The following is a 15,932-nucleotide window of genomic DNA, read 5'->3' as shown; positions in this document are numbered from 1 at the left end:
TGCTCACCTGCCTGCCTGATCGCCTCTAACTGCCTCTGCTTTGGCTCCCGCGCCATGGCTTTGTCCAGAAGGACGTCCGGAATGATGACTGAAAAGTCGTTCAGCTGTCCAGTAAATCAATAAAAGTTATACCTCTGTTTTTGTCAGAATAGCAAAAATATATATATTTTGGTGTGCTGCAGAATTTTAGTAATTAGTCCATGTGTGCCATGAGAAGAAAAAGGTTGAAAATCACAGCTAGTGGAACAGTTCTCTGGAGACATGACACTGTAAAGATAGGATTTGCTAAGTAAAGGTATAGCCCTATTAGAAATTAAGAAGATTTTACAGTGTTAGTCTTTGAGTTTCAAATGACAGACTTACTTCAGTAGGTATTGGTGTATGTTATATTTATACCTAGGATTTATGTATAAATTAAAATATTTAGTCCTTAATAAATGTTTAATTATGAAATGTATTTCTATTTATATTTAAACAAAATTTCTGCTTTTTCTGCATGTAGAGTTACATTTTATTTAGATTTGCTTTTTAAGAAAGGCACTTGCAGCCTAAATTCATTTTTAATACATTTTGTTTCCACAGTCCAGAAAAGGCTTTAAAAGACTCAATACAACCCTATGAGGCTGCTTATCTATCAAAGTCCTTATCTCGACTCTTTGACCCTATCAACTTGGTTTTCCCTCCTGGTGGTCGTAATCCTCCTTCTTCAGATGAACTGGAAGGTATTATTAAAACTATAGCAAGGTATGTATTTTTAATATAATGGCATGTTATTAAAATGCCTGCCATGTTTGTTAGTCATGTATGAAAGCAATATATTTTAATTTATCTTAAATTATTTGAGTAACTAGTGGCCCAGTACACGGATTTGTGCACATTGAAAGGAAATTAATTAGAAGAAATATTTTAATCTCTATTCGCCCTTTCTCTATAATAGAAGTGTCAACCAAATTCACGATCAACAATGACAGATCGAAACACACACGTGCGATTGGTACCAGCAAGACTTTATATGTATCGCAAGTCAATGTTTGTTTATTTTTTTTTCAATGTTTATTTTTAAATTGCCAGTGCGTGTTGTATGTACTGGCCAGTCGGATGGATGAACAGACGGACAGTCACTTAGCCTTTTATATACATAGATTAGTCCTGCAGTTATATCAAGAGTTTTGTAGTGAATGAGTGCACATAAAGTACTTAAGATTCCAATTAATGAAACCATTTTTTAAATACTGTAAAAAAATAGTCTATTCTAATTATTCTGTATCTTGTCAATGATGCAAATTCTTTATGCTATAGTAAATTTCTGTTACACAGGAAAGTATAGGAATAATTTTATAAATTGAGAAGCTAAACCATAGAGATTAATGTTTCTTTCTTAAATTCACAAAGTACTTCATGGCATATGCAGGATTATAATCCTCACTAGCTTGCTTGTGTTTGCTATTTTAAGTTTTCTAAGTGAATGTGGCAGCTTTTAAAATTCCCAAAAGGGAAGGTAGCCTAGCAGAGGTGCCACCTGAATGCTAGCAGACAATGTAATTATAATGTTGCCTTCAGAAATTTACAGTTGACCCAGATTAATTTGCAACTGCAACTATCTCAGTTCCCATAATAGCTAACAAATTGTCTTAACAGTAGGTTTTTACATTTATAGATGAACACTTTGAGGAGTAAAAATAGTAGTTAACCAATATAGGATGACAGTATAGAAATGTCTAGATTCTTTTAGACTTCAAATCTGATGACAGTGATTCTGAGGCATGTGAGAATAAGACTAAAAAGCCACAGGTATAATTTACATAAGCATCTCTCCAGGTACAAATATTCCTATAAAGCATCTACATTGCCCAGCATTTTTATCCCAAATCTCTCCACACTTACCATGACATTCCAAAGTCCTGACTCTAGGTTTTTTCTACCCTAATTTATTTGTTAGCTGTGTAGCATGGTAGTGACAAAAACAGTCCTGGCTTCAGCTTGGTCTCTTTGACCTGCTTATGGAAATATTAAAGGAGCATCTCTCCCCTTGCTCTATGCAGCTTGACAATGCTGTAATCAAGTATAATGTGGAGCTTACGAAGCATACTTATGCCATTGTTTAAAAGTGAACATTAAAGACATTATGTCTCACTATTGTATGAAAAGGCATTTCTGTCACACATAGTATGTACTAGTGTTATTTCAAAGTCCTTCATTTTCTTTATATAGAGAATCTGGTGCCAAATTTATTCTGCTATTTCAGATACAATAATTACTTCTCCTGGTTTCTGCCTCTATCTGGGTTTTTATGCAATTTTTAGCTCCTGGTATTTTCACTTTTTTTTTTTTTTTTTTTTGGTTGATAGCTCAGCTGTCCCAATTAATTCAATGTTAAAGTTGAAAATAAACTTATTTTAATAATTCAAAATTAAATTCTTGCTATGCTTTTGATATAATTACAGAGCCACACAAAATAGCATGAATTGGCATAATTTCTAGAAACTGAATGTCTTAATGTATCTCCTTTAATTTATACTTTTAGCCCATGTCCTTCCAAGGTCATCATTTCCATTCAAGAGCTGTCATTTCCTTGCAGATGTCTGTGATATGCAGTGTCTCTAATTGCACTTATCAGTATTCAGAGTGCTACTTCTAAAATCTGTACACAATTTACTCTCATAATCACTGCCTAAATCCACAGTGGTATGCTTTCATTAATGAGAAACTGGTCATTAACCAAGCCATCTCAAAGCACTTGTTTTCTAATGCTGAATTTAGGAGGGAAATTGAAACAATGCAATTCTTGATATCAATGAAATCTATAAAAAGAATTACTATATCGCTTGTTGGTTTTAGGTTTATATGTTGTTCTTTACTTTGCTCATGAACAGTGCTGCTAATAAAGTCTGCTCTTGTTTTCTCCAGTGAACTAAATGTAGCTGCTGTTGATGCAAACCTCACATTAGCTGTGTCAAAAAACGTGGCCAAGACCATCCAGTTATATGGTGTAAAATCAGAACAGCTAGTAAGTGATATCCCTTCTATAAACTTTCATGATTTTGTTTAAAATTACTAATTATACAATCCTGGACTAATAATTAATAGTGAATTCACTGAAAATTTATTTACTTTAGTGAACTTTTGAAACTTTCTGGTGAATTTAAACCAGAAAAAAGGTTGCATTTATTAAAAAAATGGCTATTCTACCATAGTTATACTTTCAGCTGTTTGCATGTATTTAAAGCAATAGCTATGTAATTGAATCATAATCTTAATTCTGTACATTAATATTTTAAAGTTAGGCACACATTTAACTAATACATATGGGTCCTCACTGAAATCTAAACACCAAGGCTTTAGTATATATTTAACTGCCGTTTATGAACTAATTTTAGAGACTGTGCCAAAATCTGACATCTCTCCTGTCTTTATAGGGTAGTCAGCCATATCTTTTAGCCTCTCTGACTGCTCCTAATTGAAATGTCAGAAAATAAAGTAATCTGGTTTTACCTATGTCCCAGTAGTTCCAGTTGGTGCTGGAATAATTTTTAGGTAGGTTGGTAACAAATTGAACTGAAGGAATTTGTATGAAATGATCCTTGTTGATAACAGTCATATCATGAGGCTTCCTATTAGGATGGTCACATTTTGTTTGCATATTAATATGGTACTATTTTCCATTCAATTGTTCTTGTAGCCTTGGCAAATAAATTAGAAGCCTCTTTTCCTAAACTTTGTTTCTTGAAAACTGGCCCTATAGAGATAATCAAAGCTCTTTGTAGGTAATTCGATGACTAATTTTTCTCCCAAGGGTGTTTTTATAGAAGCTTTATTATGATGTTTAATGCTTGTTTTATTTCTATAAATGAAATTCAGTACTATATCTAATAGAGTTTAGGGTAATTATTGAAATGTGAGAAAGATAATCCTTATGAGATGATCCCACCTAAGAACAACATTAGAAGGAAGAGCCAGCATTAATAGGAAATATTTTACATTTTTTCCAGCAGGAGGAAGCAGTGGTAATGGTAACTTGTGACTTCAGTTAAGGCAATAATGGCAAAAGGAATTGACAAAATAAAAATATATCGACAAACATCTGATTAAATTTATACTGTTGGTCAAATAATCTGTGACCCTAAATTACTTATGGCTACCAAACCTACTGTGCTAAAGGTTAACAGAAACTTGTTGACTTAAAAAAATTTTAAGTGGCCCTGGCCAGGTAGCTTAGTTGGCTAGAGTGTCATCCTGATACACCAACGTTGTGGATTTGATCCCCAGTCAGGGTACATACAAGAATCAATCAACAAATGAACAACAAATTGATGTTTCTCTCTCTCTCTCTCTCTCTCTCTCTCTCTCTCTCTCTCTCTCTCTCTCCCTCCCTCCCTCCCTCCCTCCCTCTCTCTCTCTCTCCCTCTCCCCCTCTCTCTCCTCTTCCTTACTCTCTAAAATCAATCAATTTTTTTAATGCTCCTTAAACTTTTTAAAATGAAATTTTCTTTTTTTTTAAATGTATTTTTATTGATTTCAGAGAGGAAGGGAGAGAGATAGAAACATCATTGATGAGAGAAAATCATGGATTGGCTGCCTCCTGCACTCCCCCTAGGGGGGATTGAGCCTGTGACTCAGGCATGTGCCCTTGACCGGAATCGAACCTTGGACCCTTCCATCCATAGGCCGACGCTCTATCCACTGACCCAAATGGGCTAGGGCCAGGATTATTATTTTAATAGTACACGTATGAAGGCATCACAGGAGGGAAAAGTGAATATCAATAAAGGAATGAGATTTAAGAGTTTATATCCCACTTTTTAAAAAAATAAAAAACCTCACCTGAGTATGTATTTATTGATTTTAAAGAGAGAGGAAGGGAGAGAAAGAGAAACATTGATGTGAGAGAGAAACATTGATCAGTTGCCTCCCGTACAATCCAACTGAAACCCCAAAACCGTTTTGGTGTACGGGACAACACTCCAACCAACTGAGCCACCTGGCCTGGGCTATAATAGAGGGAGTAGAAGAGGGGATGGAACATAGGCTACTTAAAAGGAAGTATTGAATAACAAGAAGTAATAGTAAACACAAATAATTGGTAGACATGTAGATAAATCTAAGCCTTAATTGCATAAAATAAGAAATAATAGTGACTGATTTGGGACATATAAACAAGATAGAATTAAAATACAACTCCACATTAAAGTTTAGAGTGGAGAACAGATAATGAATTTTGAAGCATTCTAAAATGCTTGTATGTAAAGAGTTTTTCTTTGATTAATAAATTAGTTATAGCATTCATTATTGAAAAATGGGAAAGCTCATTATACCTGACAGTGAATAATAAATAGTTCTTTCTTCCTCAAAGAATTAAAAATATGCAGACTGGTGGCTCTAAATTTAATTAACAGGCCAGTGTTTAGGAGCTGGTGATTGGTTGTGGGTAGGTGGAAATTCCATCTGTTCAAAAGCATAAAGCCCTTGAAGAAAAATAAAGTAAAAGCTCTGTGATTCTTTCTTGCCAATTGTGTTTGCCTTCCCCACACTTGGTGGTTATCAAACCCCATGAGCCAGGTGGAGATTTTGACTTAACGGACAGGAACATAGAGATGTGAAGGAGGTTAATGAGTAGGGTAAGTTGATACAAGCTCTTTGTAACAGAAATACAAGGTTATGAGCAATGCAGCTTTGAACTACAAAGCTATATTTTACTCCTGTGTGCTGGTCTTGGTCATCTCTCATGTATAAACAAGATCTGATTTTGTTTCCAGCTTTTTGGTAACATGTGAACTATTCAAAAGGGAACCCATCTCAAATTGTCTTCTCTTTGATAACAGATTTTAAATTGTGAAGGTTTAGTCTGATGTCAAGATGTAATGTCACCACTGAATTTGTTCAGTGATTGAATGAACCTGTTCTTTTTTTATATACATAAATATGTAGGGAAACCTTTCCTTTTTTTAATCAAAAGTCAAATATTTGACAAATTCAACGGCCTGAAGTATAAATAAGAACCAAGAAGGAAATGAAAGCATCCTTGGGACCCTAGCCGGTGTGGCTCAGTGGACAGAGCATCAGCCTGCGGGCTAAAGCGTCCCGGGTTCGATTCTGGCCAGGGCACATGCCAGGGTTGCAGGCTCGATCCCCAGTAGGGGGTGTGCAGGAGGCAGCGGATCAATGATTCTCTCTCATCATTGATGTTTCCATCTCTTTCTCCCTCCCCCTTCCTCTCTGAAATCAATAAAAATATATTAAAAAACAAAACAAGCATCCTCGGAACTGCCAGAATTGATGTCACAATGACAATGCCCTAAAGTATACCCTTATTTCCTAGGAAAGTCTCCCAGCTTTTGTGTGATTAGTTCTCTAGTTCCCATTTTAAAGCACATTAGACCAAGATAAGGGGAGAGGAGAAGATCAGAAAGAGAAAACTGATACCTTAGCAATGTAAGAAGGCTCATAGCCTCACCAAAATTTAAAGAAAAAGGAAACTCAGGAGTTTCCAAAGAGATGAGAGAAGGGGAAAGCAGCCATATATATATATACCCTTCTCAGCTCTGATAAAGTCACTTTTTTTGTTACTAAGAGATAGTTTATTTAAAAAGTCACGGAGGTAAAAGAAGTGAGTGACAGAAGACATGGGCTCAGGAAACAAGTTACAGAGGCAAAAGAAGGGGCCCTTGGAGCTTAGGAGAGAGAAGAGTCAAGGAGAGGGACTGGAAAGGTGTGGGGGCGCTGCTGGGTCCTCAGTCCTTGGGCTTTGAAGGTGGGGATTTTAGCGGAGGTCCCAAGGGAGGGTCTCCATAGAATATTCAGCAGCTTTCCAGGTGGGCCCTTTCAGGGCTGGGGTCTCCGCTGGTAGGTTGGCGCCAGGGCAGGGGTCGCTGGTCCTGAGGTCAGCATGGCATCGCTCCTCTGGTTGGCTGCTTTTCTGGGCCTGGAGCTGAAACACCACTGAGGCCTAGATGTTATCTCTGGGGTTAATGCTTAAGGGAGTGGTCCTGCCAGGGGTTTGTATGGGGGTCTTATGAGGCTATTCTAGCAATAGGCCAGGAGAGGAAAGGTCCAGGGAGGGTCAGAACCACATGACCAGCCACATGGAAAGTGAGGGGGGCTAACTCGCATGACCAACATCTGCTAGAGGAGGACGGTTACCCTCGGGGGAGGTCCTTGTTATCTGTTTTAACCTTTGCTAAGCACCGGGGGCTTTCTGCCCTGGTGGCCTCTGTACCTGGCCCATGGTCCTTGCTCTGCTCATGTCTGTCTGACTGCCTACCACATTACACCCTCAAGGATCTTAGCTCTGAGTCACTTTTAAAACAAAGTAGGTAATAGCACAAAAACACTGGTCATTGTAACACTGGTGAACATATGCCGTAACCTCTGACACCACTAGCCATTGCCACTTCATTCTCTCAAGTGGCTTATTCAGGAGCCTTCCCCACCTTCATCATAGCACAGAGCCCACATCTCCTGCTGTTTCATGGGAGGTCAGGGTTTTATTAGTATTAGTTTCCCATTTAGGGGTTAAACTGGATTTTGTAGGCTCTTTTGAGATTCTAACCATTTAATTATTCACCTAATTTCTGTAAGAAAACTATGGCTTTTTTTGGCCCACCCACTACCAGTGGTTGTTTTAGAACACAACCTGATTGCAAGTTGGTGACTGTCCACAAGAAAAGGCTAAATAAGTTACAGTTATTTAACCTGATGTCAAAACCTTTTGTTGACTTAATAGCCGTTATCATGGGTGGTAACTTCAACAAAGGATTATTCTCTTTATTTTAATTGCCATTTTTAAATGTTTTTAAAAATTGTATTTTATTACCACAAGTAGAAATTTATCAAGTGAGAATTGAGTTTCATTTTGGAAATATATGTGTATATGTTTGTAAAAGGAAAGACAAAAGAAAAAAAAAGTATTTCTCTCACATTTTATTTGGCTCACTATTAGGAACACTCCTAAAAGGCCAATTTTTCATATGTTTGAGTTATGCATCCACATTCATAGAGTTACTTGCACCATGTTTTATTTGTCCTGATCAGGTTTAATTTGCCTTTAAATAATAATGGTTATAGAGGAATGGATTAAAATATGATCAATATGAGAATGATTTATATGTGGATTTTTTAAAAATTGAATTATAATAGTTTGAGATTGATTCATAAAGCAGTCCAGGTCCTGTTCCCTAAAAGTCATTCATTTAGAAGTAAGTTAAAGGTCAGGAGGAGAAAGTTCTGATACCACTTCTACTGATCTTTCATACCATTGTTATAATCTTAGGCAACTTCCTTTAAAATTATTTTTTTAATCTATAAAAAATGAGAGTAATACCTCTTTTTACCACTCATTTCATTGGAATATTATGATGATCGTCAAATGTACATGAATATAGGTTTATTTTTATTCCTTCCTCTCTTCCTTTATTTCTTCCTCCCATCCTCCCTTCTTTCCTTGACAGTTGCCAGAAAGTATTCCCCAGGAATATATGCTGATGCATCAAAATAACAGCACATACTAGACTTTCGGGTCACACCCCCTCAGGAGTCCATCAGCTGTGATGTATTGATGTAGGCTGTTTCTCTTGTGCAAGGTTACCTCCATATCCGTGGTGTTATCTCTACAGAGGTTCCTGCCATGCTGAAAGTCCAAAGCTTGACCTGAATATTTCCAGTTACCATTTTGTTAGAGGGGCATTAATCCCACCCCCATCCCCACCTCTGCCATTATGGTCATTTCTTTTTGTGTTGAATTCTTACAGCTTTCCACACAAGGAGATGCAAGTCAGGTGATTGGGCCTCTTACGGAAGGGCAGAGGAGAAATGTGGCAGTAGTGAATTCACTGTTCAAATTGCACCAATCAGTAACAAAGGTAACCTTTATCTTTATGTTTTTGACTGAATTTCAAGTTTTTCTTTCTTCTTGCCTCAAAGTTGGACAATTTATGAATTATTTAATTTTTTTTGTGCAAAATAATGCAATGAAAACATGATGACTGTAAAATAAACCGAGGAATTAAGTCTCTTTATACAGTCTTTTACCCTTGCCTTTATTTGTGTGACTTTTTATCTGTACATTCAGTTTAAAACACATGAACTATAGATTCTCAAGTTTGGTTGTTATAATCCAGTTTATTGAACAAATAATGTAAGGATAAATTATCCGTTCCATACATATTAAAAAGCATAATGTGATATCTTGTGAGTGGTAGTAACTTACAGCAAAGCTAATGACAGAGTAAGAACTCTAAACCCTCCTTGTCAAAAGGTTCTCTTTTTTCACAAAAAGAGTGAAGGAGCTGCATGAAAACTGAATTTTTATGATAAAATCACTGATGGCTATATATATTCTTTTTGCCATTTTTTAAAGAAATTACTGAACTTTAACTTGTGTGCCTTCATGTATATGTCTAAAATGAACTGTATTCATAATTACTTAGGAAAACACTTTCATCCCATCTTTGACTTTGAGTCACTTGTTTTTGCTATATAAAAATCATCTCATCTTCAAAGGTTTCAGTAGGTAGGGAGATAAGTGTTTAGAAGCCTGAAGGATGCTAAAGATTAGGTGATGTTCTTTAAAACTTGACCTTTCATATACTAGCTTGTATTTTAGAATAATTATGTGACTGTTATTCACTTACTAAACTTCTTAACAAGTCCTTTTATCAAGTAGGGGTTTCTAAAAATGTACATTTCACACACTAAGCAAAATATATTTTAAAGGGTTATTAGTGAATCTCAGAAAAGTAAATAATAAAACTAAATAAAAAGAATACATGGCAGGGGTGTGCGGGAAGAGATTAACCAAAGAACTTGTATGCATATATGCATAACCCATGGGCACAGACAACAGTATGGTAAAGAGGGGAGGGTGTGGGCTATAAGGGGTCAATGGGGAAAAAGAGGCACATCTGTAGTATTTTCAACAATAAAGAATAAAAAATAAATGATGTATTTTCTTTAATTATTACTCTAAAGCACCACAAGCAATGAAGTGTTGTATTTATTTAGCCTGATTTAAATGCTTTTATTGAGGCTTTTAGAATTTTTATAATGTTTGCATTGATTTATAAAAAAAAATCTGACATTTGGCCAGAACCGGTTTGGCTCAGTGGATAGAGCGTCGGCCTGCGGACTGAAGGGTCCCAGGTTCGATTCCGGTCGGGGGCATGTACCTGGGTTGCGGGCACATCCCTAGTAGGAGATGTGCAGGAGGCAGCTGATCGATGTTTCTCTCTCATCGATGTTTCTAACTCTCTATCTCTCTCCCTTCCTCTCTGTAAAAAATCAATAAAATATATTAAAAAAAAAAAATCTGACATTTGGATTTTATTTTCATTATTATTTTAAAAAAATGTTATGCGTTTATTTGAGCCAAACTGACAGCATTGATAGGAAGCAAAATCTCAAATGCTCTGACATTTGTATTTTAAAGACTGTTTAAAATTACAACCTAGAAGAGTGAAACTTTTTAAAGAAATACATAAATATGGCTTTAGACCGACCTTTTCAAGTTATAACTTTATCATTAAAATCTATGTAGAGTGAGTAATAGAAACTAGCTCCTTTTAAGGTTTGATTATTTGAAGTATATATGTGCTTTATACAGGAAAGTATTTTTCATCCTAGTTTAACTGAGCTCCAACCAATTGAGCCACCCGGCCAGAACAATGCTAATGCGTTTTTAAAACATTTGTGAGACATTCCTCTAAAGTAATCATCCTGTTTTGCCCTGGTTGGTGTGGCTCTGTTGGGCATTATCCCAAAAGGTTGCTGGTTCAATTTCCAGGTCAGGGCATATGACGGGGAGGCGGGGGCATGCAGGAAGCAACCAATTGATGTTTCTCTCTCATTGATGATTCTTTCTCTCTCTCCCTTTCACTTCCTCTCTCTGAAATCAATAAAAACATATTTTTAAAAAATAGCTTAAACAAAAGTTTAACTGGATCAAAACTTTGTTTTAGGTGGTTTCCAGTCAGTGCTCATTTCCACCAGCAGCTGAGCAAACTATAATTTCAGCCCTAAAGGTAAAATAATTTCATTGAATCTTTGACTATAGATCAAAGTGGGTTTTAGAATTATTTGTTTGAATGAGTGGGAGATGTCACATTTTAAAACTAATTCTGAATTCTCTACATATACCAAAAGTAGCATGTTCATAGTTATCCTAAAGAGAGAGGATACATGTGTGTTTATATTTTCTAGAATTTAAAAATATATTGACTCTGTTGGTGTCTACAGATTGTGTTCCACGTAGGATAATTGTATCATAAGCAAGAGAAGCAAGTATTCACTGTGTCTTAAAGTAGTACAGGCAAGCATTATCCTGTTAACGTAGTGGTTCTTCACCAGGTTGATTTTGTCCCCTATGGACATTTAACAATATCTGAAAACATTTTGATTGTCACAACTGGGAAAGGGGTGCATTTAGTACCAGGGATGCTGTTAAACCTGCAATACATAGGACAGCTCTCCACAAAAAGAACTATAGAACCCTAGCTTGTTTGGCTCAGTGGATAGAACGTCGGCCTGGGAATCAGAGGGACCCAGGTTTTACTCCAGTCAAGGGCATGTACCTTGGTTGTAGGCTCCTCCCCTGCCCGGGCCCTGGTGGGGGAGTGTGCAGGAGGCAACCAGTCGATGTGTCTCTTTCACATTGATGTCTCTCTCTGTCTTTCCCTCGCTCTTCCACTCTCTCTAAAAATCAGTGGAAAAATATCCTCAAGTGAGGATTAACAAAAAAAATTATAGAGCTCAAAATGTCAATAATGCCAAGGTTAAAAAACTGTAAAGTGTGTCTCTAAGGTTTGAAACTAGAGTAAATTACCTTTTTAATATACTCCAACATAAATATACCTCCTTTCTAGCTACTAAGGAAGTTTAATGGAAAACAATGTTGATGTGAGATGCAGAGTGCTCATCTCATTACCATGAAATATTATTAAAGCTGCCATAATAAAATAATTGTTTTTAGTAAGAGTTGCCCAATTTATTACTGATCATAAAAACAGTATAAAATCAGGTCAGTATGACAAACCGAACGGTCTTAATATTCTTGCTCCTAAGCAGGAAATACATGTCGTTTTCTTTTCTATAGTTCCACATCTTTTCCTTATATTCTAGCAGTACTGTCAAACATTTTTTGATCACTACCCAAGATAAGAAATACATTTTACTTTGGCACCCCATACATAATACATAAGCATTTATAAATATATCGGCATATACAATTGCATATATATATACATATAAATATATATACACACATATACATATATATAGAATATACATCTATATACATTTCCATACTTAAAACAGGTTTCACAAAACAATACTTTCCCTTATTTTTGTGATGCACTCTTATTTTTCTGTACTCATATATTATTTTTTAAAACATCCTGATAATGATCCACTAAATTGATGTTTGAGAAAGTTCATTCTAAAGATTAAGATAGAGTGCCTACACTTTTCCTGATAATAAAAATCTTTTGGATAAGTTAAAAATAGAATTCCTTGGAGACGATAATTCATATAGGGTGGATTCTCTGAATTTTAATATACAACAAAGGTTATTCCCAACAGTCACTTTGGGCTGGGAGTTGAGGTCAGTGCAGGGAAAATTGACTTCATCTTGGGCTGTAGCCCTCACTCTGAGGTTTGCCCACTAGAACCAGTATCTTATGTAGCTGGGCACTGCACTTTACTGAAACTTTAATCTTCACCCTTGAGAAGATTAGCAATCAGTTCAAAGGCATCTTGCAGTGGCCATGCCAATTAGAGACTTAATTGCTTATGTTAACAGAACTCAGTTTAACAGTTTGACCTTGCCTTTTAGTTCAAGCTTATCAAAATCATTATGACACATTAAGGAAAACACTAATAAAACCCTCCTACTTAAAGAAAAGACTATTTCATAAAATTGTATTTCATAACATTATATGAAACTTGTTACCTCACTTTGAGTTAGGGATAGAATGTTAATGATGAATACATGACTGCAGCCCAAGGACCAAAAATCTATGGTTTTAGTAGGTGGTAGAAAATATATTAAACATACTTTTCTATCTACTGAAAATATAGGTAAAGACATACAATAGCCTTTTCTTTGAAATTGTATCTAAAATCAAATGTTATTTAGGCTTGAAATTCACCATCATGTTATAAGCATTATCTAGTTTGTCATGAATGGCATAATTACTCTTAATTTCAAGTCATTTCATTGTAACCACCTCAGCTCTAAGTACCATTTAAACACCTTGGCCCAATAATCCTGTTTCATTTATTACTGTGATTGAATGGTGCAGATAGTGATTGTATTGCTAAGTTTATATATGACAATTTTTCATTTCCTCCTTATTGTGAAGTTTTGATGTTCTAGATGAATGAATATCCCCGATTGCTAAGGCTTCAATATTTTTGTCATCTTAGTTATTTTAAATAAATCCTTTTAAAATGTATGGCAGAATTCCCTGCTTTTTTTGCAAAGAGCTTATGAAATATAATTTTATCTCCTTTCTCAATTTCCTCTCATAGTTGTTAATACTCTACCCATCCTTGAAGGCATTCCCCAAGATGCTCTCTTCCTATTTTATATTTTCCCAAAGTAGGAAACTTCATCAGCTATTAAGTTTTCTGTGTATACCATCATCATGTGCAAATGGAGACAATTTTATTTCTTGCTTTCTGACCTTTATGCCTGCCTTTTCATGCCTTGTTTTATAGTCCTAAATAGAACTGGTGAGAGTGGACCTTGTTGACTGGGTACAGGCACTCAGTATTTTACTATTTTAAGTATAATGTTAGCTAGAGGGTTTGTGTGTGTGTGTGTGTGTGTGTGTGTGTGTGTGTGTGTGTGTGTGTGTGTGTTTTAAGATGTGTGTGTGTGTTTTAATCTCTTATGAGATTAAGAAAGTTCCCTTCTAGTTTTAGTTTATGGAAACTTTTTATTATAATAAATGGTATTGTTTCATCAAATGGCTTTTTCTGAATCTGTTGATATGATCATGGTTTTACTCCTTTGTTCTGTTAATAAAATCCTTTATAGGAATTTATTTTCAAATATCAGACTGACCTTGGTTATGATTTATTACCCTTTTTATGTATTCCTGGATTTGATTTACCTAATGTTTGTTGAAGATGTTTGTATCTATAATCATCAGAGATATTGGTATATAGTTTCTTGTAATTCTTTGCTTGGTTTTTATATAAGGTTAATACCTCACCAATTAGGTTTGGGAATGTTTCATCCTCTTCTATTTTCTGTAAGACTTTGTATAGAATTTGTACTGTTTTCTTCTTTAAATACTTAGTAGAATTCACCAATGAAGCCATGTGGGCCTGTAGTTTTCTTTGTAGAAAGTTTGTAACTGCATAGGATTGGTTTCCAACTCTGATATAAAAGGGTATCTAACTACACATCCTGCTACAAATAATTATGGGGAAAATAACAAAAACAAATGAAACAAAAAGCCTACTGGAGGGCTTTGGAGATGAGAAAAAGCAGGATGTGGAAATCTAGAGCAAGCAACAAGAAGAGAGTTTCTCATTGTGTGTGACTTTGCTCTAAAAGTGGTGACTGCAGTCCTGGCTCAGGCAAGTCTGGGTGGCTAAAAACAAGAGAAAAACAAAACAGAAGGAAACCTGCAGACCTTCAGGCCAAAGGAACCTGGGGAAAGAGCCCAGTTTAACCAAGGCTGCTGGAAAGTGAGAGGCAAACCTCAGAACGGAGAGAGTCAGGGGAGAAGGATGCCCAATCTCTGTTCCAACTCTGCACTAGTCTTCATTTGACTTATCAACCATGCAGGTACAGAGCAAACTAAGAGTGCTTTTTGCGAGTAAGGCTTTCGGAACTGAACGGAGATCTAAGGCATGGCCAACCTGGTGCCCTATCCCCGCATGCACTTCCCTTTAAATTCAAACCTTTAACCACATTTTTGCATGGCTGAAAACCCATCACTGATTTCCCAGTCCCTTCAGGATAAACTCCCAACTCCTTAGCCCCCTACGCAGAGTACACCTGCTGCCTGGCTCTTTCCTACGTAGGCAGGCACCTCATGCTATCGGTATTGAAGGCTTGCAGTTCCCCAAATGCATCAGCTTTCCCAGGTTCCTCTGCCTTAACATAAGCCCCCCTACCCCTACCCTGTGTCAAGTGGTTCTTCCCTATTTGTCCTTTGAAATTCAGTTCAAGCAACACTTTTTGGATTTCAGATCCTCTCAGTATGAGTTGTCTCTCTTATGATCTCCTAGCACTCCTAGAGCGCTGATATCACTGTAACCTACCTGTTGTCAGAGGGCTGGAGACGACATTTAGAAGTTTATTGAATAAGGGTCCTATTTAAACTTTTCTTGTTGGATGAAATCATTTGTCTGAGTCAAAGCCATCCATCTTCATTCTGTGTATAATCATAACATATATAATGTTCTTAAATTTTTTATTTTGAGTATTTAGATTTTAGCGTAAAAGTATTGAAGCCCAGTCAGTACTTTTACACTAAAAACCCATAACTAAGGCCTAGCATTTGGCATAACCTAACCAATGGTTATATCTCACTATAGAACAGTTTCTCAGTCTTAGCACTATTGACATATTAGTTCTTTGTTGTTGGAGACTGTCCTGTAGGATGTTTAGCAACATCTCCATCTTCTGCCCACAAGATGCCAGCAACAAAACCCTGGCTCACCCCAGTTGTAACAATGAAACAATGTCTCCAAACTTCATAGTGGCACTATTCCTCTCTTTTTCTAAAATGAGCAGTGTGGAGGAGTTAAGATTTTTCAGTGCCATGTTCTACAATTATTAAGCTTTAAAAATCATTTCTGACAGCAGTTAGGGAGAGGAGCAGACTTCTGTTGAGTTATTATAACTACTTCGATAAAATAGGAAAACTTTAAGTCAGAATGCTTCTCATATCAAAAGATTTCTTTGTTAGTCTTCAATTTTGTTT

General features: G+C 36.2%; 2 protein-coding genes across 3 annotated transcripts in view; both read left to right on the top strand.

The window, feature by feature from the left end:
* LOC132211130 (ubiquitin-conjugating enzyme E2 R2-like) overlaps positions 1 to 15,932 on the top strand; it is a 920,533-nt gene that overhangs the window by 299,486 nt on the left and 605,115 nt on the right. The gene's annotated exons all lie outside the window — the stretch shown is intronic.
* Positions 1 to 15,932, top strand: part of COG5 (component of oligomeric golgi complex 5) — a 196,409-nt gene that overhangs the window by 143,582 nt on the left and 36,895 nt on the right. Inside the window, exons 13-16 of the mRNA XM_059655688.1 lie at positions 583 to 744; positions 2,908 to 3,007; positions 8,745 to 8,855; positions 10,950 to 11,012. Of these exons, the coding sequence (XP_059511671.1) occupies positions 583 to 744; positions 2,908 to 3,007; positions 8,745 to 8,855; positions 10,950 to 11,012 (436 nt within the window). The remainder of the gene's footprint in view (positions 1 to 582; positions 745 to 2,907; positions 3,008 to 8,744; positions 8,856 to 10,949; positions 11,013 to 15,932) is intronic.

Source organism: Myotis daubentonii, chromosome 10, assembly GCF_963259705.1.
Source record: "Myotis daubentonii chromosome 10, mMyoDau2.1, whole genome shotgun sequence".
Lineage (NCBI taxonomy): Eukaryota > Metazoa > Chordata > Mammalia > Chiroptera > Vespertilionidae > Myotis > Myotis daubentonii.
The sequence above is the reverse complement of the archived record's forward strand: the minus strand, read 5'-3'. Positions and strand labels throughout refer to the sequence as shown.